The 25,777-nt window shown below is 47.9% G+C and overlaps 1 protein-coding gene across 1 annotated transcript; it reads left to right on the top strand.

The window, feature by feature from the left end:
- The first annotated feature begins 1,047 nt into the window (after nt 1–1,047).
- Nucleotides 1,048–24,636, top strand: PDZK1IP1 (PDZK1 interacting protein 1). Its single transcript, XM_050961759.1, has 4 exons — nt 1,048–1,314; nt 13,096–13,204; nt 21,252–21,353; nt 23,484–24,636. The coding sequence occupies exons 1-4, from the start codon at nt 1,248–1,250 to the stop codon at nt 23,554–23,556; spliced, it is 351 nt and encodes a 116-aa protein (XP_050817716.1). The 5' UTR covers nt 1,048–1,247; the 3' UTR covers nt 23,557–24,636.
- Nucleotides 24,637–25,777: the final 1,141 nt, after the last annotated feature.

Raw genomic sequence — 25,777 nt, forward strand, 5'->3', positions numbered from 1 at the left:
ATCTTACAAGTTTTAGGACAATCTCATGATTGGAGGGAGGGGGTGACATGAGTTTTGCATGATTAGGGTTGTCAATAATGCATCTGGCTCATAGACAGCTATTTTTAAATCACAAATTTCTTTTCCTATGTTATTAATAACATCTTAGATAACTGAAAATGAAAGAATCTCATTTACTTTATGCTGCTTGTTTACTTTGCGTTTATTATTTTCCTTTTTCTCAGCCAAGACAATGACACCAGACAGGTCAATTTCAGTTTTGTTTATAGTCGGTTTCACCTTATCATTACATATTGTTTGTCTTCCAACAGCACCCAGAATGTGCTACTGTGCCTGCAAGATAGTCCCTGCCCCAAAGAGCTTTCAATTTAGGCAGCAGATCAGTGCTGAGATGTCTGGATCACAGGCACCATAGGAGAATTATTTTTTTTTTAGTAGAGATCTTTGCAACTTCAGTCTGTGTAGGTCTATTTCTGCAGGTCTAAGGCTTCCAGTGACTTCATGGTTATCACTATGTTGCACACCATGATTACTTGGAATTGAGATAGAACTCAGATCCTATATTACCACCAGCGCCTACCACTTGAGCTAAAAAAGAGTCACCCTTAGCCATATAGGGTCTATGACCTGCTGATTCCATCCTCCATAGGGCAATGGCATATCCCGCTAGTCAGTAGAGTATATTATTTTCCATGCAACTATTTCTACCAGTGAGAGTTTGAAGGCTTAGTTTTACAAATGCTGTATTTTTGGGGCTTTCATTTGATTTGATTCTCTGATTTTGGTGCTGTTGCATTGTCTGGTATCATGCAACTATGCTACGCCAGGGTGCTCCTTTCAAGAAAGAATGTGTTGATCTTAGTATCGGTTCCCACAAATCCCTACTGTAAGTAAATAAACAGCCATGGTTCATTGTCACCTCTGAAATTCCTTCAGGCTCTGCAGTAACTGCCAATTATTCAAACCACGTCGGCAAACTTCCAAACAATCTTAGACGTTACTTATTCACCTGGCCCAAAGAGGAAGCAGGTATGTAAATTGCATCTGTACCTCCTCAGTTTAAATAGCCACTTATTAATGTCACTGATAATTTACCAAGCTCATTTCCATGGGAGGCAGCCGTGCTTAAGTGTGCTCTAGGTCTTCAGAAGACACATTCAGCAATCTGAAAAGCGAAGGAGCAGGGCTCATTGTTTCTCTCACAAAGCAAAGAGCCCTCAGCAACAAAAACAACTACTCTCCAGGTCATGCAGGCTCTCCAGGTTGCTGCCCTGTGCCTTTTAATGGCTCTGGAGCCAGTGAATTGCCAGCAAGGTAAGTGTGATTTGCTACTTTTTGGGGTTGAACTGGGGGAATCTTGAAAGTTTCTGGTTCTGAGTGAAATAGCTGATCCATGAAAGGGTTGCTCTTTGCCTAAGCAGCAACGATGGGCACTTTCTTTTTACCCAGGTGCATCACAAATGAACTGCTGAGAGTTTGCAAACAGCATTTCATCTGAAGCTTTGTCTTCACTGCAAAAAAAAAAGATGTGTTCTCTGTCTTGCTGTGAAATCTAATGGAGACAAGAAAGACACAGGTAGTTTTTTTTTTAACCTTGTGGTAGCTCTCTGAGCGCAATATTATACACCTCCAATCTGGGGTTTAACTCCATTGAGGTAAACTGTCTGTGCCCTATCTCCACTAGGATTTTACATAGAGAGAGCTCATTGGATGTAAAGACACGCTTTTTTTGCAGTGAAGATATAGCGCTAGGTTTTTATCTTTCTAGTTACTCTAGGCCAGTGGCTCGCAACCTTTCCAGAGTCTGATTTGTCTTGCGTACCCCTAAGTTTCACCTCACTTAAAAACTGCTTGCTTACAAAATCAAACATAAACACACTATTACTGAAAAATTGCTGACTTTCTCATATACCATATATTTTACCATATATTTATAAAATAAATCCACTGGAATATAAATATTGTACTTACATTTCAATGTATAGTATAGAGAGCAGTATGAACAAGTCATGGCCTGTATGAGATTATAGTTTGTATTGACTTCACTAGTGCTTTTTATGTAGCCTGTTGTAAACCTAGGCAAATATCCAGATGAGCCCCGGGAAGACCTCTGCAGACCCCCCCAGAGGTGTGTGGCCCCCTGGTTGAGAACCATTGCTCATGCAGTGAGATCTCCCTAATTTTCATGTTGTTGTAAATCTTCAATTTTGATCATGCTTGCCAAAAAAAATCTCCCCCAAATAGATGGCTTCCCCTTTTCAGAAAATGGCAGAGAGGCCTCCCGTTACTGTGACATCATTTGTTTTTATTAAGTACGACAGGACATTTAATAGCAAAGTGTTCTAATGAAGAATTAAAGTTGATCTTTTATCTTTTCAATGTTCTTGAACCCCTGCCCTGCGCACACACACCCACACACACAGAGCACACTTTGTGTTGCTCCATCCTTTATTGTTTCTAATGTATTTGTTTGCTTACTTGCTTATTCTCAGAATTTAACTGCCATGGACCTCCCAGTTATTCGACTGAATTAGGGTCCAATCCTGCACTGCTAACTCAAAGAGCGTGTTGCCATTGACTTAAAGGGAAGCAGGACCGGCCCTTCTAATGACGTTCTTCTGGATTTAGGGACTTATATGACTTTTGAGCTATGGCCAAATCTCACAAACAGCCACATTTTCAAAGCACCCCAGAAAGATGCATCCTTACACATTGGATGGATTCTGGGGAATGTGCCCATATGGGCACTGGTATGTGCAAAGCAGGTAACAGCTTGTGCAAGGGCTATTTGCACTGACAGCCCCCCTCCCCTCCCCAATTTGCAGGTGCAAATGTGTGTATGCACATTTTTATGGGCACAATGGTTGCATCCAGCTTAGATCATTTGGGCCTGTAATCAAAAGGCTAACAAGAGAATCGGCATCAGAGGGCTAATAATGAGAACAATTAAAAATTGGAAGGACACAAAAGAAAATCCGGGTCCGTGTGGAGTTGTGCCAGGGTAACCAGGGTGTTTTGAAACTTCAGGAAACTTTGGTCCTGCTGCCCATATGTAATTGCTCTTTATTCAGTTCCAATTCAGACCCTTCTTGCCACACCTGTGTATCCAGGGGGACAGAGCTAAGGCACTCTGCCAGACCAACCACCAATCACCCCTTCCCTCTTGTCGCCACTTGCTCTCCAGTCCCTGCCTTGTCCATGTGTTGCTGGTACCTTCATGGCCCTGTGCTGACCTTTGCGCCATCTCCTTTGATGCAAAGGGGCATGTAGGGAACTAAAGGTGCCCATTACAGAAGTCAAAGCAGAAATATGGAAAACCTCCTGAAGTGACACGGGAAGGGGACATGGCTCACTTGTGGGGAGAGGGGAGTAGTGTGTAAATTTCGAGAGGGTAAGGGGCACGTCTCATCCCAGTCAATGCTGGTCAGGCTCACCCTGTTTTTGTGGTGAGTTGAGTTTACATGCAATTCTGCTGACTTGCGTCTCTCCGATCCATATGTGATGACTCCTATACCTGTCAGTTTATGCTCTTTGGGGCTTGCAGGAGTCGATGTATTTTGGGCTATGTTCAAGGGCTCACATGAGTTAGAGGATGTGTTCTTTGCTACTTCTGTTTCATTTGGTTTGCCTTTTTAAAAAACAAAACACTTGGAGATGGGTCCAGACTGGAGCCCTGAATCCAAGCGCTTATGAATGTTCTGTTCAGATAACCCCCCAGCGCCTGGATTCAAAACCATAGAGGGCCCATTTTCCTGGTCAGGTTTGGATGCTGCTGAAATCTTGTGAAAACACCTCTGGGAGCAAGATCCGGGCCCAAGATAATGGAAATCTCTTGGGAAGATATGAACTGATGAAATTTCAGTCTTTGGGGCTGAAATGTCATGAAAACAACTTGCCAAATTTCAGCACGGCTGAATCTGAACCCAAATTCGCTAACACTGGCCCAAGCCTCATCTGGATCTGGATGTGAACATCACTTCCCTGATTCACATCTAACACCACTAATGCTCACCCACCGACCTGGAAAAAACCAACACAGCAATAAAAAGAATCCAACAGAGATGAAATCTGAGGAGGAACCAGAGAAGGAAATGAAGCAGTCCAGGGTTCAGGATTTTTTGGGATGATGACACATTCCTAAGACTAAGCTCTGCCCAGAGCTAGACCTGCCCAACCCCATGGGTGGGACTGAGAGCAAGGAATTAAGCCTCTTGTTTACGACCTATAGGGAAATGCCAGCAATAGGGCCAAATCCTACTCTATTTCCACGCCTCTGTGAAAATCAACGAGGCTGCTCCTGTGTTCCTGGATCCTGCTTCAGCAAATCTTTGAACACATGAATAATCCCGTTGCATCAGCGGGACCAGTCTCCTGTTGAAAGTTAGGCAAGCGTTTACGTTTCTTAGAAGTGATTTTGGCCATCGATCTTTTAGCATACAGAACAGACTGTCCTCCACTTACAGCCTTGTGTTAACTTAGGGCTGGACGCTTTTGCCTCTTGTACTGCTGGGATTGTTCTGTTTGATTGTTAAGTTTACAGTACTGCCAGTCCTGGGCATTCAAAAATCCCAAATCAGATCCTCCCATAATCATGAGCTTGGCTACAAAAAATCATGAGATTTTAAGAAGAATTATACATTTTGGGGTCTTTATATTTGCCTTCTATTTACTGAGTATTTAGGGTTGCACTCGCTTCATAATTTTCTCTACAAACATGAGGTCTAAAAACTTACTATTTTTTAAAACAAGAACTGAGAGTCTCCTATAATCACAGGATTCCAGGAGCTGGGGCTTAAACAAAACACCAAATATGTCAAGACTCACGGTACAATCAAGAGAGTTGACAATACTAAATCTAGTTTGTAGATGACTCTGCTTTATATATACGGGCATATGCAAGGCATGTTTACAGCTGTTAATAAAGAGACAGTTTTGTCATTCTATGGGCCAGATGCTTGGCTGGAGTAAATTGTCGGAGTCCTACTGGAGTCCAAGGAACTACATATATTTACACCAGCTGAGGATTTAGACCGTGATGACTTTGCTCACACTTACTGGGCCAGATCCTGAGCTGGGGTATAGACGTGTAGTTCCATCTCCGTGTTTTGTTTACAGCTCGTTCTTTGTAAAAGCTCCCCAGCACCACCGTGGGAACTGCGGAACGATTCACCTCCCTGTTTTACAGCAAATCCGCAGGGACACAGGTGTTTCAACTCCAGAGGCATGCGGTGTCCTTTCCTGCTTCTCCCAGCCCTGCCACACACCCACATGCAAATCATGTGCGGTATTAAATGCCTTAAGGAGCAAGGGGCGATTAATGCACTCAAGAGATCTTGTAACCCGGGAAACCTATTTGTGCACATGCAGGATCGCTAATGACACTGTGTCCCTCCTGCTAAGGAGGGGATTTCACACCTGAACACATAAGTAGATGGCAAAACCATGAATCACAGCAGCTGACACACAGGCTTATTTGCTCCATTTACAGGCGGAGTTGTGAAAGGTGAATCCAGTTTTCAATCTGAATCCAAACTTTCCCACAGTCTGGGGGAGAGTTTCAGGACTGGAGTTTTGAACTGATCTTATGCCTGTTCTTATGGAAAGCCCTTTCAAGCAATGGGAAGGGCTGTTGGACAGGGCTTACTTATGCTTGAGATGTGCATTCTTTTTTCTTCTATCAAGAGGATCAGCAAAGCAATACATAGCTCCCAGGGGGTCAAGTTCAAATGCAGACTCAAGGAGCCACATTTTTCAACCCAGCCTTTACAGTTGTGCCTGCAGTTTTGCCCAGGCAAATCCCTGCTTTTGCATGTGCACATTGCAGCTGTGGGTGCTGATCAGGTGATGAGATGTGTAATCACAGGGCTTCAATAAGCAACCCTGGGCGATTTTGCATGCTCCCAAATTCTGGGTGTACACAGAGCGTGCTCCTAGAGTTAAAAAGAACAGGAGTACTTGTGGCACCTTGGAGACTAACACATTTTTTGGGGCATAAGCTTTCGTAGGCCACGCCTACAGTGGTAGAACAGGGCCTCATCCTCCCTGATTGAACTGACCTCGTTATCTCTAGCTTGCTTGCTAGCATATATATACCTGCCCCTGGAAATTTCCACCACATGCATCTGAAGAAGTGGGTATTCACCCACGAAAGCTCATGCTCCAAAACGTCTGTTAGTCTATAAGGTGCCACAGAATTCTTTGCTGCTTTTACACTCCTACAGTGTGTTTCCTCACACTGAGGGGGCTGTATAGAGGATAAAGGGACAGATCTAACAGTGGTACTCAAGGTAGTAGTGGTCTGAGTTGAAGGCGCTGGGTTCAAACCTTGCGAGGGGCTCACGGTGCAAATTTAGAAGCTGTCCCAGCCATATCCCCTAATAACGTGCATCAGATGCTATAGGAAATAGCAGCAACTGAATGCTCAGTAGTGATACATACTTGTTTGTCTCTGGATTTCTACTGTCTATGGCTTTGCATTCTCACTCTTATCGCATGCTCGTGTTGGCATGTTCCCTCCAGCGACGCTGGAGTGAATCCCATCTTGATCTGGAAGCACGTGCTATGCTGCCTCATTTCTCGGAAGCCTTTAGAATAAATGAGATGCACAGACGAGAAAACTGATCTGTTGGCAAGAGAAATTGGCCCACTGGCTGGGCTTCCGGCAAAGTCAATTGCCGAGCTGAATCCGTCAGAAGCATTTCCACTAGGTTTTCAAAGTTGAAAAGACAAGGCAGCTGTAGCAGGGTCTGAGGCCAGAGGGACGAATTTGGTGGGACATTAGGGGTGTGTGAAGGAGACTTTTGGTTTGGGAGGGGTATTGGGCTCACAGGAAAGGCTTAGGGGGTGCAGGAGAACGAGCAGGGTGGGAACAGGCAGCAGGCCTGGGAAGGATGAGCCTTGACTTCCACATACGCACCACCCGGCAGAGAAGTTCATCTGAGCAGCAGCCCTCTTAAGTGATCAGAGCCGGTAAAGAAAGGGGACAAAATGAAACCAGATCAAGAAAACACTGAGCTGGGTCCTGCATACAGGGCCATTTTGGGGAGCAGCTACACGAGCAAGGAGTAAAACCACAAAAAGAGCCAGGCCCTGAACAGGGGAGGGAGGCTGGTTAGGGATTTGGGAGATGTGGGTTCAATTTCCTGCCCTACCACAGAATCCCTGTGTCACTGAGTCTCTCCGTGCCTCAGTTTCCCTCCGCACACTGATGATAACAGCACTGTGAGGATAAGGACCCTGAAGACGGTGAAGTGCCCAGATATAATGGTAATGGGGGCATATAAATAGTTAAGAGACATCTAACCCATGGGTGGCAAGTTTGTAGAAATTTTGGTGGTGCCCAGAACCCACCCCCCCAACTCCGCCCCTCCCAAACTCCACCCCTACCTGCCTAAGGCTCTGGGAGCAGGCTTGGGGGGGGGAGTCTGGGGTGCAGGTCCTGGGCTGGGGATTAGGGTGCAGAAGGGGTGCAGGCTTTGGGATGGAGTTTGGGTGCTGGGTGCAGGCTCTGGGCTGGGACAGGGGGTGGGTGTGCAGGGGGAGTGGGGGTGCAGGCTTTGGGACGGAGTTTGCGTGAAGGCTCTGGGCTGGGAGTGGGGTCGTAGGAAGGGGTGAGGGGTGCAGGCTCTGGGAGGGAGTTTGGGGATAGGAGGAAGTGCAGGGGTGAGGGCTGTGGGGCTGGGGATGAGGGGTTCATGATGCAGGAGGGGGCTCAGGGAAGAAGGATGAGGTGTGGGGTAAGGGCTGTGGGGCTGAAGATGAGGAGTTCATGATGTAGGGGAGCTCAGGGCTGGGACAGAGGATTAGGGTGCGAGGGGATGAGGGTTCTGGCTGGGGATGAGGGGTTTGGGGCATTGGAGAGGCTCAGGGCTAGAGCCGAAGGGCAGGGTAAGGGCAGCCTGCCCTGCCAGTAGGGGATGGCAGGCACAGGACCCTGGCGCAGCAGACAGCAGTTCTGCCGGGAGTTGTTCTACTCCGGCAGCACGAGCAGGCAGGGGAGAGGCGCCGCGCTGCTTTCTGTCAGGCAGGGATGTGGCGGGGAGTGGAGGACACTCAGGGGGAGGGGTGGAAGGCGGGGGCTGGGACCTGCTCCAGGCAGGGATGCGGTGGGGGGGGGGGGGAGGCCCGCGGGGGCCGGGGCCCAATCCAGGCAGGGCCGGGGGAGAGTCCCAGCTCCAAATATTGCTGGAGCAGGGCACCCGGCCCTGAATATTGCTGGTGCCCGAGCACCGCAAATGTATATAACCTGCTGCGTATGATCTAACCAACCCCCTGGACCCAAACACCATTCAGTGTAGGATTGGACGCTTTGCAGCTGGGGCCCTTGGCTGAGTGCCAAGGGTAGTTGTATGTTGGTAGTTGTGTGGCGCCCCCCACAGTTTGATCTATTTGGCATCAGTTACACTCATTATTTGCACTTATTGGATGCCAGTAAATACCCATTTACACCTGATGTTTAACTTGCCGCCTCCACCAGGCACCTCATTCCTGAATTTGGCCCATTGCCTATATGCTAGGTAGGGTAGGATTTTACTGTTGTTCTGACCAGCTTCCCTTTCAATTTCCTGTTAAAAGACAAAGTCCTGATCATCTGGGATCTTGATTAGCCTGAGAGTCCCCTCCCTCCCTCCAAGCCCCTCAGGGATGTTCCCAGCCTCCTCGCCCAAATACATGTCACCAGGAGTTATTAATGCGAATGCTAACCTCACTTTACGGCGTCCCTACCTAGGTGCTGATTATTGAACTGGACTAGAAAAGAAACAGAGAGGCCATTGTCTGAGAGAGCCCTTTAGGGACCATTGTTGAAACGTAGGCTGTGCTGCTAATCTAAGGTAAACATTTTACCAGCCAGCCCAGTTCTAGAAAAACATTGTTAAAGTTCATCCGGGCCAGGACCCATCCGTCAGCATTCTTTGCGTCTTTCCCTTTTACATAAACCTCTTTCCTCCCGGGAGTGAAGCCATTTTTAGTTTGCTTCCCAATGCTTAAAAACGGTCGCTTTCCTTCATAGACTCATTGGACTGGAAGGGACCTCGAGAGGTGGTCTAGTCCAGTCCCCGGCACTCATGGCAGGACTAAGTATTATCCAGACCATCCCTGACATGTGTTTGTCTAGACTGCTCTTAAAAATCTCCAACGATGGAGATTCCACAATCTCCCTGGGCCATTTATTCCAGGGCTTAATCACCCTGATAGCTAGGAAGTTTTTCCTAATGTCCAACCTAAACCTCCCATTGTTTGTTGTCCTATCCTCAGAGGTTAAAGAGAACAATTCTTCTCCCTCCTCCTTGTAATAACCTAATATGTACTTGAAAACTGTTCTCATGTCCCCTCTGTCTTCTCTTCTCCAGAGCAAACAAACCCCATTTTTTTCAATCTTCCCTCATAGGTCATGTTTTCTAGCCCTTTAATCATTTTTGTTGCTCTGCTCTGGACTTTCTCCAATTTGTCCCCATCTTTCCTGAAATGTGGCCCCCAGAACTGGACACAATACTCCAGATGAGGCCTAATCAGCGTGGAGTAAAGTAGAAGAATTACTTCTCGTGTCTTGCTTACAACACTCCTACTAATACACCCCAGAATGATGTTTGCTTTTTTTGCAGCAGTGTTACACTGTTGACTTGTATTTAGCACAATCCAGTCTCATTCCAGTCCAAGGGATTCTTTCCACTGATGTTGCAGGGTGCTAATTCAGCCCTGACAGACGCATGGGAGTTTTGTCATTGGCTTCAAAGGGACCATGACTGGGCCCCAGGGATCTAATCTTTTCAGATTTCCCAGCCAAACTCCATGGGGGGATTGCCCTCTGCCTTCTTGCATTCCTCCTAGAGTCCCATCTAGACACTGCCTTCTTCGTCATCTCCTGCCCTCAAGCTGTTCTGACTACCTAACTCCCATTGATTTCACTAGGAGTTAGGTACCGGACTACTTGGAGCATCTGGGCTTGAGTGACACACAGGTAGTCTGTTGCAGAGCTAGGAACTAAAGCCAGGTCTCCTGAATCCCAAGACTTAACCCCAAGTTCATTCTTGCTATTAACATGGAAGCCTTTAATGCTTCCTTCCCCTGCTCCCCACCACAGAGCCAGCTTGTGGGTAGCACTCCAGCTTAGCAAACGCGAGAACTCTGTGTGGCTTTGCAAAGGAGCGGGGGGAATTATACCCACATCCGCTTTTGTTCGGACTTATCGAGTTGTTTGTTTGTTTCCCTGCATTCTCCTGAATGCATCGCCCCAGCTTGCAACTGGTTCCCTCTGCTGCCGACTGGCCTCCCTCCAGCCCTGTCCCTCCCTCAAAACTTGTAAGGTGATCACACTCCAAACGAGCAGCCGCCAGCTAGCGGAGTGTCACGCGGAACATGCTGGCACCTCCTTTGCCAGGTTTGTTATGCTAATGAACCCACCATAATCCGCTTTGCAACATCATAATCATTAGTGACGGATTATGGAGTCAGGAAAACATGGCACTCCTCAGTGTGAGCGGGCGGGTGGAGGCTTTCATTTCCGGAAAGAGGGTTTGGGGGGAGCAGCGTGGGCTTGCGAAGATAAAAGTGCACGTACAGAGCTGGGTTGGGGCGTTTAGTCACAGCCTTGTTTAGTGGACAAGGTGGAGTCACATTTCCCCTAAGGGCAGTTCAGCAAGCAATTGGCCATCAAGGAGCACCTGGTGCATAGGAATGGTGCACAGACCGCACCATCCTATCAGGGCGAGGTGCATCCTTGGGAGCACATGGAGAGAACAGTCCCTGCAAATCCAGGGACTTGGATCATCCCTAGTCCCTGCACAGGGTGCTCTCTACACTCCCTTCCCTGCACATGCACACAACAGCCAGAGAGACCATCCTGCCGACTACACAGAGATTCTGAAAAAGCCCCGTAGATATAGTGTATTGAGGACTGTGTTGGACTTGCAAGTTATCACCTTAAGGGAGAAAGGGGTTCTTTTTTGTTCATGTTCATAACATAAAAATAGCCCTACTGGGTCAGACCAAAGGTCCATCTAGCCCAGTTCCCTGTCTTCGGACAGTGGCCAATGCCAGGTGTCCCAGAGGGAATGAACAGAACAGGGAATTATCAAATGATCCATCCCCTGTTGTCCATTCCCAGCTTCTGGCAAACAGAGGCTAGGAACACCGTTGCCTGTTTGCAAGCTAGAGGACCCTGTAAGGAGGTATGTTCTGAGAGCCAGTCTGGAAAAAACCCTCTTAAGCAAAGTAGGGTGAGCTGTACCTGTTTTTTCTCTCACTGGTTTTGGGTTCTTGTGTGTTATCCTGAGTTCTGAGAAATAAGGCTGTGTTACGTTGCAACCTTTCAGCAAGAGTAGTTATGTTTTTGTCTAATTGCTCTGTGGGATTGCTCTGGTCCTAACAGCAGAGAGGTCTAGTAGTTAAGGTGCTACTCCGGAGACATGGGTACTCTGCTCTGTATACCTCGGGTACTGACTTCCTGTGTGGCCTTGGGCAAGTCACTTAGACTCTTTATGGTTCTTTTCTCCATCTGTAAAATGGAGATTATTGTAGCTACATCAGGTAAGCCATCTATCAAAGGGACTTAGGTGGCTCCCATTATGACAGCTTCTGAGCACCTCAAACTCTTCAATGTGTTTATTCACACAGCACCACTATGAGGCAGGGCAGTGATATTATTCCCATTTTACAGATGGGGAACTCAGGCACAGAACAAAAAGGGGCTGATTTTTAAAGGCACCTTAAAAAACCCAATTGTAAGGGACTTTCCCAAGGTTGCATAGGAAGCCAGCAGCAGAACAAAGGCGTAAACACACGTCTGACAAGTCTTAGGTTAGCACCTCCTCACTGGGCCACCCTTCCTCTCATGGTGGGTGGGGGTGCCGCTCAAGTTCTCTGGTTGTGGAGGTGGGAGAGCACAGGCGTATGTGAAGTAGAAACAGAACGGACAATGTAACCTGCAGTGTATCTTGAATCTGCAGTAATGGCACAATATGAAGGAAACAAGATGTGGTGCACGCTGCTGCGTGACTGAAAGGAGATGTCGTTCTGTTTTTTAGTGTGTGCTGCATCCTAAACCAGCGAGGCAGGAAGTAGCTGTGAGGCAGATGCCAGTTTGTTTTTCCCATCAGATGCAGAATGTTACAGAGTTAGTCACACTGTGCTCTCTCTCTCTGTTTCTCAGGGACTCTTTGTATTCGTGTTTTCTTGTTTTCCTCTCTCTGAAACAAATGGCACTTTGAATGAGGACTGTATTGCTACTATTATTTGTTTGTACTGTGATTATGTCTAAGGCCCCAACCTGGGCATGGGACCTCTGTGCTGGGTGCTGTACAAATGTATAACGAAAAGACTGTCCTTTCCCCAAATACGTAGGGCTTATTTTAGTTGTACACAGGGAAATAGAACATTAGAGATGGGTCTGAGATGCAAAATTTAGATCCAGAGTTTTAACTACCCAACCCTGGAGGGCATTTGGACTCAAGGCTTTGGTTTGGCTCCCTCTCCAGTGGAAATGAGGGAAAGGGAAGGGTTGGCTCAGCTGACAGGCCCATGGTACAACTGTCGAGGACAAAGGAAGGGGCTGCTACTTTGGAACACTGTGGTCAGTGCCAATGTCCATCCTACGGTGCAACGCTAAAGACAGCCTTGTCCCTGTTAGTCTGCATGAGGCATGGGATGGTATTGATGTGGTGGGGGATGGATGGGCTCTTGGGGGTGTGTGTGTGTGGATTTTTAATGCCAATCCGGTTTCTTTGCCTGCTGTGATCTGCAAGGCTCAGACCACCAACCAACCAGCCCCCCGTATCCTTACTAAAGCAGGATGGCTTTGAGGTCAAGACCTAGCTTATGGACCAAGTGGGTTCATTTTCCCAGCTCTATCCCGTGCTGTCAATCACAACTGCTGACTCACTCCTGCAAGGTACTTAAACTTGTGCTCACACGGACTTCAGTGGGCTTTCTTAGATGCTTCAATTCCAGCATGGGTTTAGTGTGTAGCTGGCTTGGGACCAGAAAGCTCAGCAGAATGGAGCCCTGAGATCCTATATTAACGGAGGCAGTTTAAGAACCTAAACAGAACAGGTGAAGCTAAAAATATCTCTAACGTATGTCTCCCTCCTTTCTCCACAGCCCGGGGAAATCTCCAGCCATGGATGCAGGGGCTTATTGCAGTGGCTGTTTTCCTAGTCCTGGTGGCGATTGCTTTTGCAGTCAATAAGTATTGGTGTCAGGAGAAAGAGTAAGTGTGGGTTTTCCTCGTTCCATTTGACTTGGGCTTCACTGTCGCTAGAGCAGCTCCAAACGCAGGCCGTTTTGAGTTTTAGCCACGTGGGGCACAATGTGATCGCTGCACAAAAAACAGGGAATCTTTCCTGATCCTCTTAATGGGAGCGGTTTACAGGGACCGTGGGCAACACCGCACAAGGCGATGGTTGTACCGTATAACTCCATAGCCTTGTGGTGGCACTTTCACTTCCTGTCCTGGCCGGAATCCAGAAATGCCCCTTAAAGTCCCAAAGCCTTGTTACTGTGGGTATGTCTACACTACCCGTCGGATCGGCAGGTAGCAATCGATCTATTGGGGATCAATTTATCGCTTCTCATCTAGATGTGATAAATTGGTCCCCGAATGCTCTGCCGTCGACTCCGGAACTCCACCAGTGCGAGAGGTGGAAGTGGAGTCGACGGGGGAGCTGCGGCCATCGATCCCGCACCATGAGGATGGGAGGGAAGTCGATCTAAGCTGCGTCGACTTCAGCTACGTTAGTCTCGTAGCTCAAGTTGCGTATCTTAGATCGATTTCCCCACCCCTAGTGTAGACCAGGCCAGAAACATTAAAGTGGAAATGTACAAGCTCCAAACTCGGGAAGGAAAAGAGCTGAAGTGCCAGACCCTGAGCCGATTGAAATGTTCATCGCTCCAGTCCCTTCAGTCGGGTGGCATTTAGAACAGACGCTGCTGCCTTGGCCCAGCCGTTACTTGGTATCAGGGAAGGCCAGGTGAAATGATGCGTGTTTCACCACTTACATGGTGCCACCAAGGGATACAGAGCAGTTAAAAGGATGACTGACTAACCAGATGTCTCAGAGGGCCATGTTTGTTTGACTTAAAACAGTGGTACCAAAAATGATAGCTGCTGAAAATCTGGCCCCTGGACATCAGTGATGTTATGATCATTGACATACTTTGGGGATCTGGCCAGAGAGGAAGGATGGTCAGTAAGACTTGAGAGGTCTGGGTGGATGTCTCTGCTTAGCTACAGACTTCCTGTGTGGCCTTGGGCAAGCTAGTTAGGCCCAGATCCTCAAAGTATTTACATACCTAACTCCCATTGATTCAAGTGAGAGTTAAATACCCAACTACCTTTGAGATCTGGGCCTCAGGGCTTGTCTCCCTGGACATTTACTTTGCAACAGGGTGTGAATTTACCCTGCACTAGCCAACCGCATCCATGTGGATCTGCTGATGCATACTAAGAATTCCTTAATGCGCTTTGATCTAGTCCAGTTTCAAAGAGGACTAGATCAAAGCACATTAATGGACTGTAAATGTGGGTCATCAGGGTCCACACAGACAGAGCGTGGCAGGCTAACGTGGGTTCTAGCTGGCCATGAACCTGTCACTGCAGTAGGGAGACTTGCCCTTCCCTACCTCCCAGGGGTGTTGTGAGGATGAAGACATTAAAGACCGGTAGTTGCTCAGATAATATGTTGATGGAGGCCATATACGTACTTCTGATGGATGGTTTAATATATTACGATTTAACATGTTAAACACAGATAGACAGGTTGTGCAATGCTGCTGGGGTCACCACCCTCAAGATGGGTTAACTTGCTTGGCTTCATGTCAAACCAAGGATTCCAGGGTTGGAAGTTTGACTCAAGCCAGGACCATCCTGGGCTTGTGACGCTGGGGGGAAGGGAGAAATGAAGTAAAAAGAAAAATTCCAATGAAAAACTATGGTGAAATGGGGAGCAGATAGAGAGAGCGGGGTGAGTGAAAGCTACACAGAGAGGGGTAGAAAAGGGGCAGAGAAGAAGAAGGAGAAAAGTTGAATGAAGAGATAAATACAGTAGATAATATGGGCCTGGTTCTCAGTTACTTCATTTCTGTTTTTGGGGCCGAGTATAAAGATACCTGGGAGGTTTCGCCATCCTCTGAAGCATGGGGCCTGGGTTACTTGCTGGTTGAATTAGAATACATGGTGGAGTCTTTGTAACTTGTGGTCTTTAAATCATGAGTTGAGGAGTTCACTAACTTAGCTGGAGGGTAGGGGTCTATTACAGGAGTGGGTGGTGTGATTTTTGTGGCCTGTGATGTGCAGGAGGTCAGACTAGATGATCACGATGGTCCCTAGTGACCTTGAAGTCTGAGTCTATGAAAGAGGGGATTAAGATCTCTGGCTTTAAACCACTCTTGCGATCTCACAGGGGTCTGTCCAGTGCCAGTGTAAGCTAGAGCTGCCTCAGGATTGCTCTAACTTCAACTCTGCTTTCCTGTGCCCCCATGGGCCCTAAGAGGCGGAAAATAGCTGTAGCACAGTGTGACCTGGCCACATCCCTAATCCACTCCCTACCCTGCAGTACGGCAGACCTACACAAAGTAGGAAGCCCCTAGTGCAGGGGCATTTTCAAGGGGCCCTTTCTGGCACTTTACATCCCTTTACACTGCCAGGGTGGCATAAACGGGTCTTAGGATAGTTGAGGAAGAGGTCCCATAACCTCCTAGCTTCTGGGCATGCTCTCCTTTCCCGAACACAGAGCAGGGGCTACCCTTGAGCTAAAACACATACTTTGATTTTTACGTCAAATCCAATGCTCACTAATGGTGTCTAGTAAGCCCTCGTCTACACTGGGGCGGGGGGGGAGGATCAATCGAAGTTATGCAACTTCAGCTATGTGAATAACATAGCTGAAGTCGACGTACTTAGATCGACTTACCATGGTGTCTTCACCGCAGTGGGTCAACTGCTGCCGCTCCCCCATCAACTCTGCCTGCGCCTCTCACGGCGCTGGAGTACAGGAGTCAACGGGAGAGAGCTCGGGGACTGATTTATCGCGTCTAGACTAGATGTGATAAATCAATCCCCGCTGGACCGATCACTGCCTGCCAATCCAGCGGGTAGTGTAGACATACCCTAAGAGTCAGGAAAGTGGCCCAGCTGCACAACTGTTTGGTGGTGGAGCCCAGCTACTGCTCGTGTCACATCTGACCCTCTCTTTCTAGAAGCGTGGTGGTATCTCTGGCTCAAACATTGCCCCTCGTTGTCCTGTCTAGTGCTAGAATCCGGCTGGGAGGAAGGTTGGGAAGGCTAGAAGCCCATTTTACTTTACTTTGACCTCTCATCAGAAAAGACACTGTTGAGGCTTAGCAAGCTGGCTGCATTCCAGCCCCAGTTCTGTCACTGTGACAGCAGTTATCAGCTTAATCCCTGTCTGTTTCTGTCTTGACATTTCTTCGCAAGCCCCAGACATCACCCACCAGCAAGTACTGAAGGGAATCGGAGACATGCATGTATAATGGACTGGAACCAGCGCAGTTGATCCAAACCTCCTTGAACCTTGGGGGAGGACACAGGGCTGGATCTGGCTCCAGGTCTGAACGTCTTTGGCTCAAGTCTAGCTGTGTGATAGGCTGACCAAGAACAGCCCGTCCAATTGTCACCATCAGCTTGGGACACTGACACACACCACACACCCCGTTTCTCAGATGCAGACTCCAAGACACCATCAGCTTGGGACATGGACACGCACGCGCACCTTCTCAGACACAGACTCCAAGACCCTAGCAGCTTGGGACACGGACACACACACACACACACACACACACGCCTTCTCAGACACAGACTCCAAGAAACCAGCTGAGGCAGAGTCTCTTCGACTGTTGAAATAAAAAAAATTGCAAAGTATTTTGCAATAGCCTACTCAGAAACTGACTGGAAAAACAAGTTAGCATTAGAAAACAATTCAAAGGTCTGACAAATTAGTCTCACCCAGTGCTGCAAACCTGGCACTGTGCAGCAGGGAGGGCCAACTGCAGAGATATTGGATTTGCTACCTAGGCAGAAGGAGCAGTTAAAGAATGACTGACTCACCAGAAATCCCACAGGGCAAAATCCTGCAACCCTGAGTGATTATATTCAGGCAAAGTCTCTGAGTAGGGACTTTTTGAGCCATAGTTATTAACATTGTGGCTGCAGAAAACAGACAAAGCACGTGAACAATTCAGTAAGTGTATAACCTACTGGTAAGTGTATGTTACAGATCCTGCTCTGTACCCAGTCTGCAGAGGCAACGAGTCTGTTACCACCCTAGTACGGTCGAGCTGTAGGAGCACATGCTTATTAGCTCTGGAGGTCGCTGGGTCAATTGCTGGTCTATCAGCCATGGTGTCATAGACGTGTAGGGCTGGAAGGGACCTCGAGAAGTTAGCAAGTCCAGCCCCCTGCGCTCTGGCAAGACCGAGTAAGCCCAGACCATCGGTGACAGGTGTTTGGCCAGTATCCTTTTAAAAACTTCCAATGATGGGGACTCCACAACCTCCCTTGGAAGCCTGTTCCCAAGCTTAATTACCCTTAGAGTTAGAGAGTTTTTACCAAGATCTAACCTAAATCTCCCTTGCTGCTGATTAAGCCCATTACTTCTTGCCCTGCCTTCAGTGGACATGGAGAACAATTGATCACCTTCCTTTTTATAACAGCCCATAACATATTGCAAGACTGTTATCAGGTTCCCCTATTCCCCAAAATCTTTTCTGGAGACTAAACAGGCCCAGTTTTTTTTAACCTTTCCGCATAGGTCAGGTTATCTAAACCCTCCATCATTTCTGTTGCTCTCCTCTGGACTCTATCCAGTTTGGGCACCACGCTTTAGAAAAGATGTGCACAGCATTGGACACAATACTCCAGCTGGGGCCTCACCAGTGCTGAGTAGAGCGGGACAATGACCTCCTGTGTCTTATGTCTGACACTCCTGTTAACACCCCCCAGAATCATATTCACCTTTTTTGCAGCTGTATCCCATTGTTGGATCACACTGAATTTGTGACCCACTGTAACCCCCAGATCCTTTTCAGCAGCCCTGCCACCTAGCCAGTTATTCCCCATTTTGTAGTTGTGCACTTGATTTTTCCTTCCTGGGTGAAGTCCTTTGCACTTGTCTTTACTGAATTTCAACTGAATTCAGACCGATTTTCCAATATGTCAAGGTCATTTTGAATTTTAAACTTGGAAAAGCAGCAAAGAGTCCTGTGGCACCTTGTAGACTAACAGACATATTGGAGCATGAGCTTTCGTGAGTGAATACCCACTTCGTAAACTTGTCCTCCAAAGTGCTTCCAACCCCTCCCAGCTTGGCGTCATCTGCACATTTTAGAAGCATTCTCTCCACTCCCTTATCCACGTCAATAATGAAAATATTGATTAGTAATGGATCTCTGCAGGCCCACTAGATCCGCCCTCCCAATGTGACAGCAAACCACTGATAACTGCTCTCTGAGAATGGTCTTTCAACCAGTTGTGCACCCACCTTCTAGTAATTTCATCTAGATCGCATTTCCCTAGTTTGCTTAAGAGAATGTCTTGCCGAACTGTGTCAAAAGCCATGCTAAAATCAAGGTATATCACATCTACTGCTTCCCCCCCATCCATTAGGTCAGTAACCCTGTCTGAGAAGGAAATTAAGTTGGTTTGGCATGATTTGTTCTTGACAAATCCGTGTTGACTATTCCTTATAACCCTATTATCCTCCAAGTGCTTATAAACCAGGTATGGAAGTGAGGCTGATTGGTCTTTAATTTCCCAGGTCCTCCTTGTTCCCCTTTGTAAAGATAGGCCATGAAACTACCTCCTGAGCCCCCTCTTCTCCCTCGTTCCAACTGTCCCATCTCCACCTCTGCAGCAAGTAGCCCCTGGTGCCCTCAAGGGTAAGATCACTTGTCCCATAAGGCTCTCTGGTCGCAGCTGCTGCAGCACTTCCTGGAGGATCGATGAGCAGCCAGTGGTCAGTCCTCTGATCTGCAATGGAGATCTGAATGTGTCAGATCCAAGGAACTGAGCTGGATACAGCCTGAGTGATTGGCAGTGGGACTGGGGCATGAGGCAAGGGGCTGGTGAAGAACCATCTAGTCCTAGGAAGGATTTGAGGGTCATGCAGGGTAACTAGAGTCAGGGGTGGCAGAAGCTTCCTAAGAGTGGGGGGCCACTGGTGTCCAAACTGTAGCCCCACCCCAAGCACCACCCCTTCCCCCAAGATCCCACCCTTGCTCGTTCTTCTCTGTCCTCTTCCTCCCATCGCTTGCCCTTATGGCCGGTAAAAGTGGGAGGGTCATGGTCCCCTCACCTCCCCTGTTCCACGCCCCTGCCTAGAGTAGCTGCTGTGGAGTAGTTCTGAAGCCTGGAGAAAGAATTCTCTACTTACTTCTGTCGAGATCCCCAGCAGCCATCTGGGATCATCACTTCCACATCAAACCACTTTATTCTCCGGCTTCTTTGCAATTCTGGGTTGCAGCTGGCCGAGGAAGAAGTGAAATGTCATGAGAGAGGCTATCCTGGTGTGGTTGTCCCAGCCTGACGAGAAACACAAAGTACTAAACAACTTGTGAGAAAAACCCTCATCCTGAAATCTTCACCCTGGTTTAGCTGGCTGGTTCCTGGCTGTATAACAGACTCTTTCTGTGCTTTGGGGCAAATTACACAGGCCAAGGTCAGTGAGTTAGATGCTGAAATACCTTTGAGAATCTGGGCCTTAATGATGCTCAGTGCCTCAGTTTCACTCTCTGGAAAAGAAGGATGGGGACCCAGGGGTGCTGAGAAGTTACTGTTCATGAAGTGCTTTCAGGGTTGGGAATAGAGCCTAGGGGTGGCGTCTCAGCTGGTGTATCTGATCGGAGCTCTACTGATTTCAGGAGCCTATCGGTTCACACCAGCTGTTTCTAACTCCCGGTTCGCAACACTGTCCCCTGACCCATGTTGTCTGATTGTGGCAAGGAGGCAGTGTGGTCTAGTGGCTAGTGCCCTAGCAAAGCACTCAGGAGATATAGGTTCTTCTCCTTGCATTGCCTCTTTCTCTGTCACAGTTGTCCCCTTGTCTATGATGGCGAGAAGGATCCTGACCTCCTTTGTAAAGTGCTTTGAGATCTGTCAGTGAAAGGCCCTCTACAACTGATGATGATTATTAGAAGCTTGGGCAAGCAGCCATAGTCTGGTGTGTGTATATTAAGCAAACTGCCTTTCAGGTCCTTTTGAGGTTCACTCATTTGCTTGTTAGGGGACCATGAAAGGATTCATTAGTTGAAAACAGTATTGCCAACCCCAAATGTTCAAAAATCAGGAGTCAGGCTCCTCAAAAATCATGAGATTGGCTTAATCAGGAGGTGATGTAAAAATAATAGATTTGGTGTTCTTTCTATTTGTCTTCTGCTTTTTAGACTCATAGACTTTAAGGTCAGAAGGGACCATTATGATCATCTAGTCTGACCTCCTGCACAACGCAGGCCCCAGAATCTCACCCAGCCACTCCTGTAATAAACCCCTAACCTATGTTTGAGCTACTGAAATCCTCAAATCATGGTTTAAAGACTTCAAGGTGCAGAGAATTCTCCAGCATGTGACCCGTGCCCCACACTGTGACCTTTAGGGTGCACTGGGGTCAGAGTTGTAAGCTTTTTCCACAACCACGAGGGCCAGAAACGTACTTTTTCTTTAAGAACAAAGGCTGAAGTCATCGCATCTCCACTTGACTCCAGGAGCTGGGGCTTTAAGGAAGCCAGTAATTATCACGCGACTCATGACAAAATCATGAGAGTTGGCAATACTGTGAAAATCAAAAAACAACTTGGCTGGGACAAAGAACTTCATGGATCACCTTATGAATAGAGTTCACGCACAGATTGTTAAGGCCAGAAGGCGCACATTATGACTGTCCGCTGTGAGAGTTCTCCAACAACTTGTGATCCCCCTGTGCTTACCAGTCGGTCCCACCTAGTGTTTAGCTTGGATGCTCTGGTTACCTTCTCCAGACCTGAGGAAGAGCTCTGTGAAGCTCAAAAGTGTGTTCCAATCACAGATATTGCGGCACCCACCTTTCCTCTCTCTCAACAGCTTGCTCAGCAATATGAAAGCTTCAGGTTATTGTTGAAATGATGCCTGAGCTTTGCAGAGTGTGAAGTCGTCTGAGCTGAGACTCTGTCACTCACTTGTGTGTCAGCCAAAGAGGCACAAATACAATGCAGCCAATGGTTCTTCCATGATTCTATCTAAATTCTTTCAAATGTGCTTCTTTTGTTAGGGAAAATATGGAGTCCGTGGTCACCATAGGAGACAAGAAAGAAGAGGCTGTTGTATCCAACGGGACTGAGGGGAGGTATTCAATCACAGCGGCTGATTTCAGGTGAGCCAGGCATTCAGGAGCTTTCGAGTTCCTCTGAAGAGGATCCCATTCTGTGCTAGGCCGGGACGGGGCAGAAATGGTTTGACGTCACCGTTAGGCCATTCAGCATGGGGGCTGTGGTGACCAAAATAATCTCCAGTGCAAATTAAAGCAGCTCCTCCTCTCATGTCCAAACCTGGGCATAGTTCTTCCCTCTGCCCCCAGGACATCTCCGAGGCCGAGTGTTGTGGGGAGGGGACAGTGCAGAGCTGCTTATGGTGACTCTGCACAGGCCGGTTGAGATAAAATTTAGGGCCCCGATACATCATGTTTGCTGGGGCCCTACCCCTATTACAGCCCAGTTACAAACAATTTGGGGAGGCCCTGAGCTCAGGCCACAGTACAATTGTCCCTCCTTTCCCCCTCCACCCTTGTCAGTCTTGGATCTACTCTACGTTTGCACTGGAACAATTTTTCCTCTGGTCATTGTCCTCTCTAGATGTGTGGAGGGGCCCAAAACTGCCCTCATAAAACAAGAGAGATTGCCAGGTGACAAACATGAAAGGGTCAGAACGAGTCTCCTCTTTGTCCTTTAATAGCAGTTTATGAAAACAAAAGGAAGATTTTTAAAATCAAACTGATTTGTTCACCCTTAATGCTGCCAGGTTCTTCAGCCCACTTGGAGAAGGAAACTGATCAGATTCACTTTTGTTTCTGGCCAGTGTAGGCTTTCTAGGGCTGGCTGACATTAGCAAAGATAAGGCCTGATCTTGCAGTACTTATGCCTCTGCATGAAATCAAGCAGGGGCATACGTCTTTGCAAGGTTGGGGGCCTTTAGTACATTCATTTTGGCAATTCCCACCATTGAAAAGGCATAATTGATGGCAGTGGCAGTGTAACATCAGTGCACGCTGAGCTGAGGCATTTTCACTGTGAGTGTGCCCTGGTTAGTATGAGAGCCCTGATTCTGGGTTCCACCATCCAGAAGCTGCTACTTGAGCATTAGCTGTTAGCAGTACAGGCCCTATGACACATAGTTACAACCCTGAAAAAAAATCAGGGATTTTTTTTATTTTTAATGCACGGTAGTGTCCCAGGCAAATGTTTGAATTTCATGGGATCTGCACGGCTGCAGAGTCTCCCCTCCCCAAACTGCTGTGACTTTTCCAACAGTGAAGAGGCGGAAGCTGTCAGTCCTGTCCCAGACAGTGGGGTTAGAGGCAGGCTGGGGAGAGGGCAGTGTCTCGCCGTCAGACAGGATCACAGGCTGCCACTGCTGCTTCCGGTCTGGCTGATGGGGAGAGGGGGTTGGTGCTAACAATGCCTGGTGCTGCAGCGACTCCCTGGTCCTACGGGTGCTTCTGCGGGGCTAGGCCAATGCTCCTAATCAGTGCCGCTTCTCTCGCCCTGGTGGCCAGACAGGAATGAGCAGCAGTGGCCAGAATTCCTGGCTATGAATGAGTCACTGCCCACCAGGCCACTCCTTCTGCCCCCTTCCTGTGATAGGACCTGCTGCCACCTCCCCACTCCTGTCTGGCAGGGGCCTGCTAATCCTCCATGAGCAGCCACCAGCTCCTGCTGCTGGAAAAATTGCAGCATGGGCTTATTTCACTATTTCTATGAAAGCAAAATTTACACACGGTCGAGCAGTCTTGACTCTATCCAGTAGAGGACAATGGTTCACATATACACAAGCCAATTCACTGCAACACAGCATGGGTCATTCCTCTAGCTCCATTCAAACTAAGGAATATTGACTTAAAAGCCTAACCATAAATCCTTCCTTTACAGTCGTGGTAAATGTGGTGTACTGAAAACTCAGTTAAAATTGTAGGCTGTCACTTTAAATTTCAGCGGGGTTTCTTGTGTGTTAGGGGGCTGTATAGGGAAGTGTGTATTCTGAGCCTAGCAGCAGTCAGTCTGCAGCCATCCAGACTCAGGTAAGATGGCGTGAGTTGTCCCTATCTGTTTTAGGAGCAGCCTGTTTTCTCTCTCTCTGGTTTTGGGTTCTTGTGTGTTATCATTTGGCATTCTAAGCAATGAAGTCATGTTACATTTCAACCTTCCAGCAAGAGTATTTATGTTTTTTACTTCTCTGTGTGTATGCTGTGAATGTAACAGTAACTGACGGCTTTCTTGTAACATTTCAGGTCCAAAGAAACCCAGCACGCCTATGAAAATATTGTTGAGTATGAGGGGAAAGTCATCACTACTCCAATGTAAGAGCCACCTTCAAGGATAGCCCATTTCGTGCCATCCTTTTTCACCCTTCTCCAATTCTAACTTGGAATCCCTGTGCTATGGTCAAGTCAATAGCCGAGAGTCGTCACACCTGAATTCACCCATGCCCCGGAAGATGAAGATTGCTCCCAGCATCATCCAAACCTGGGCAGGATAGTGAGGACAACAGTCACAGCTGCCTCTTACACCCTGTTCCCTGTCGGTGTGCAGGAAGTGGGAGAGGCCATCCTATCCAGCGGCTCAGAACCTGAAACAATGCAGAGGGGGAATAAAGGTCTGGTTCAGGTTTCTCTCCGTCCCCCACTGCCAAATGAAGCAAGAGGGAAGCAGGAACCAGGAATCCACTCCAAGCTAGGCTGTAAGATTGCAATGCTGCCCTGCATGAACAGAAGCCCCTTCCTTCTCTTTGTCTAAAATAATGTCACCTGTGACATCTCTTCTTCTTAGTCCTGGTCTGGCATCACAACTGCCAACTTTTGTTGGTGCCGGTGGTTGCTCGTGCCCCCCAGCCCTGCCCCTGCCCCAAATCTGCCCCCTCCCTGCCCCTATTGGATCCTTCCCCAAATCCCCACCCTGACTCTGCCTCTTCCCCAAGTGCGCTGCGTTCCTCCTCCCCACATCCAGCTTGCCACGCGAAACAGCTGATTCACAGCGCAAACGCTGGAGAGGGAGGCTGGAGAAGCAGGATGCAGTGGCCGCTCAGGAGCGGAGGCAGAGGTGAGCTGGGGCGGGGAGCTGTCAGGGGGTGTGGAACACCCACCAATTTTGGAGCACCCATGGAGTTGGTACATATGCCTGGTGTAATAGCATATCTGTTAATCACTGCGCAGTCTAACAGCCTTTCTTTATAGCCGAATAAGCTCAAATATTCTATACACATTCCCTCAAGAGCTAGTTATTTATTAATCGCCAAAGCTGGGCATCCTTTTGGGGGTGAGGTATCACCTTTTCCTTTTTATGTCTCTCTATGAACAAAGAAGCCAATTGGTTGAATTTGCCCGATCCGAAATCTCCTCCTGTGAACATATTTTCCTGATAGCAATAAAGAGAATTATTCTTTAACGTCCTGGTGGCACCCAATGAGTTACAAGGCACAAAGCGTCTTCATAGATACCCAAAAGAATTTTGTGAACAGGAAAGAACCTCCTGCGGTGTGAAAAATGAGGACATTGCCATTCCCAGCAACATGCAGAAGGCAGGGCCAGCCTGGGATTGCCACAGGAAGGCTAGAATCAGATCTTCCATCCTGGTTCTCTCACAGGCCCAGCCCAGCCTCAGCAGGAGTTTGGAGTGAGCGAGGAATATAGGATTGGGATCTATCTAAGGCAGAGCATTGATGAAAGAGAGAGAGGAGGATGGGTTTTGTGGCTAAGGCACTGGATTGAGACGCAGGAAATTGAGGTGCAATTCCTGGCTCTGCCCCAGAATCCTTGTGTGACCTCGGTCAAGTCATTAGGCCTAGGTCCTCAAAGGTCTTCCAGGGGGAGTTAGGCACCTAAATCAAAAAACCATAGGACTGGATGGGACCTCGAGAGGTCATCTAGTCCAGTCCCCTGCACTCATGGCAGGACTAAATATTACCTAGACCATCCGTGACAGGTGGTTTGTCCAACCTGCTCTTAAAAATCTCCAGTGATGGAGATTCCACAACTTCTCTAGGCAATTTATTCCAGTGCTTAACTCCTCTGACAGTTAGGAAGTTTTTCCTAATGTCCAACCTAAACTGCCCTTGCTGCAATTTAAGCCCATTGCGTCATGTCCTATCCTCAAAGGTTAAGGAGGACATTTTTTTCTCCCTCCTCCTTGTGACAACCTTTTATGGACTTGAAAACTGTTGTCATGTCCCCTCTCAGGCTTGCAACCCCTCAACATACCTTTTGAGGATCTGGGCCTTAGTTTCTCTGGCCAAGATATTTAGGCTGCTGACGTTCATTGAGTTCAACAGAAGTTAGGAGCTGAAACACCTTTGGAGATCTGGGCCTTCGTTCCCCATCTATAAAATAGGGATAACATTCAATTCTTTCTCCCACTGTTTGTCTGTCCTGTCTATTCAGACTGTAAGGTCTGTGGGGCAGGGACTGCATCTTGCTACAAGTGTGGACAGCACCTAGCAGGTGCCATCAGCCTGACCCCCCTCCACAGGGAAAATATTGAAGTAATATATTCACGTGTATCAGTTCTAGGGGGTTTTCCAGCATCTAAG

The sequence above is a fragment of the Gopherus flavomarginatus genome, chromosome 7 (assembly GCF_025201925.1).
Source record: "Gopherus flavomarginatus isolate rGopFla2 chromosome 7, rGopFla2.mat.asm, whole genome shotgun sequence".
NCBI lineage: Eukaryota > Metazoa > Chordata > Testudines > Testudinidae > Gopherus > Gopherus flavomarginatus.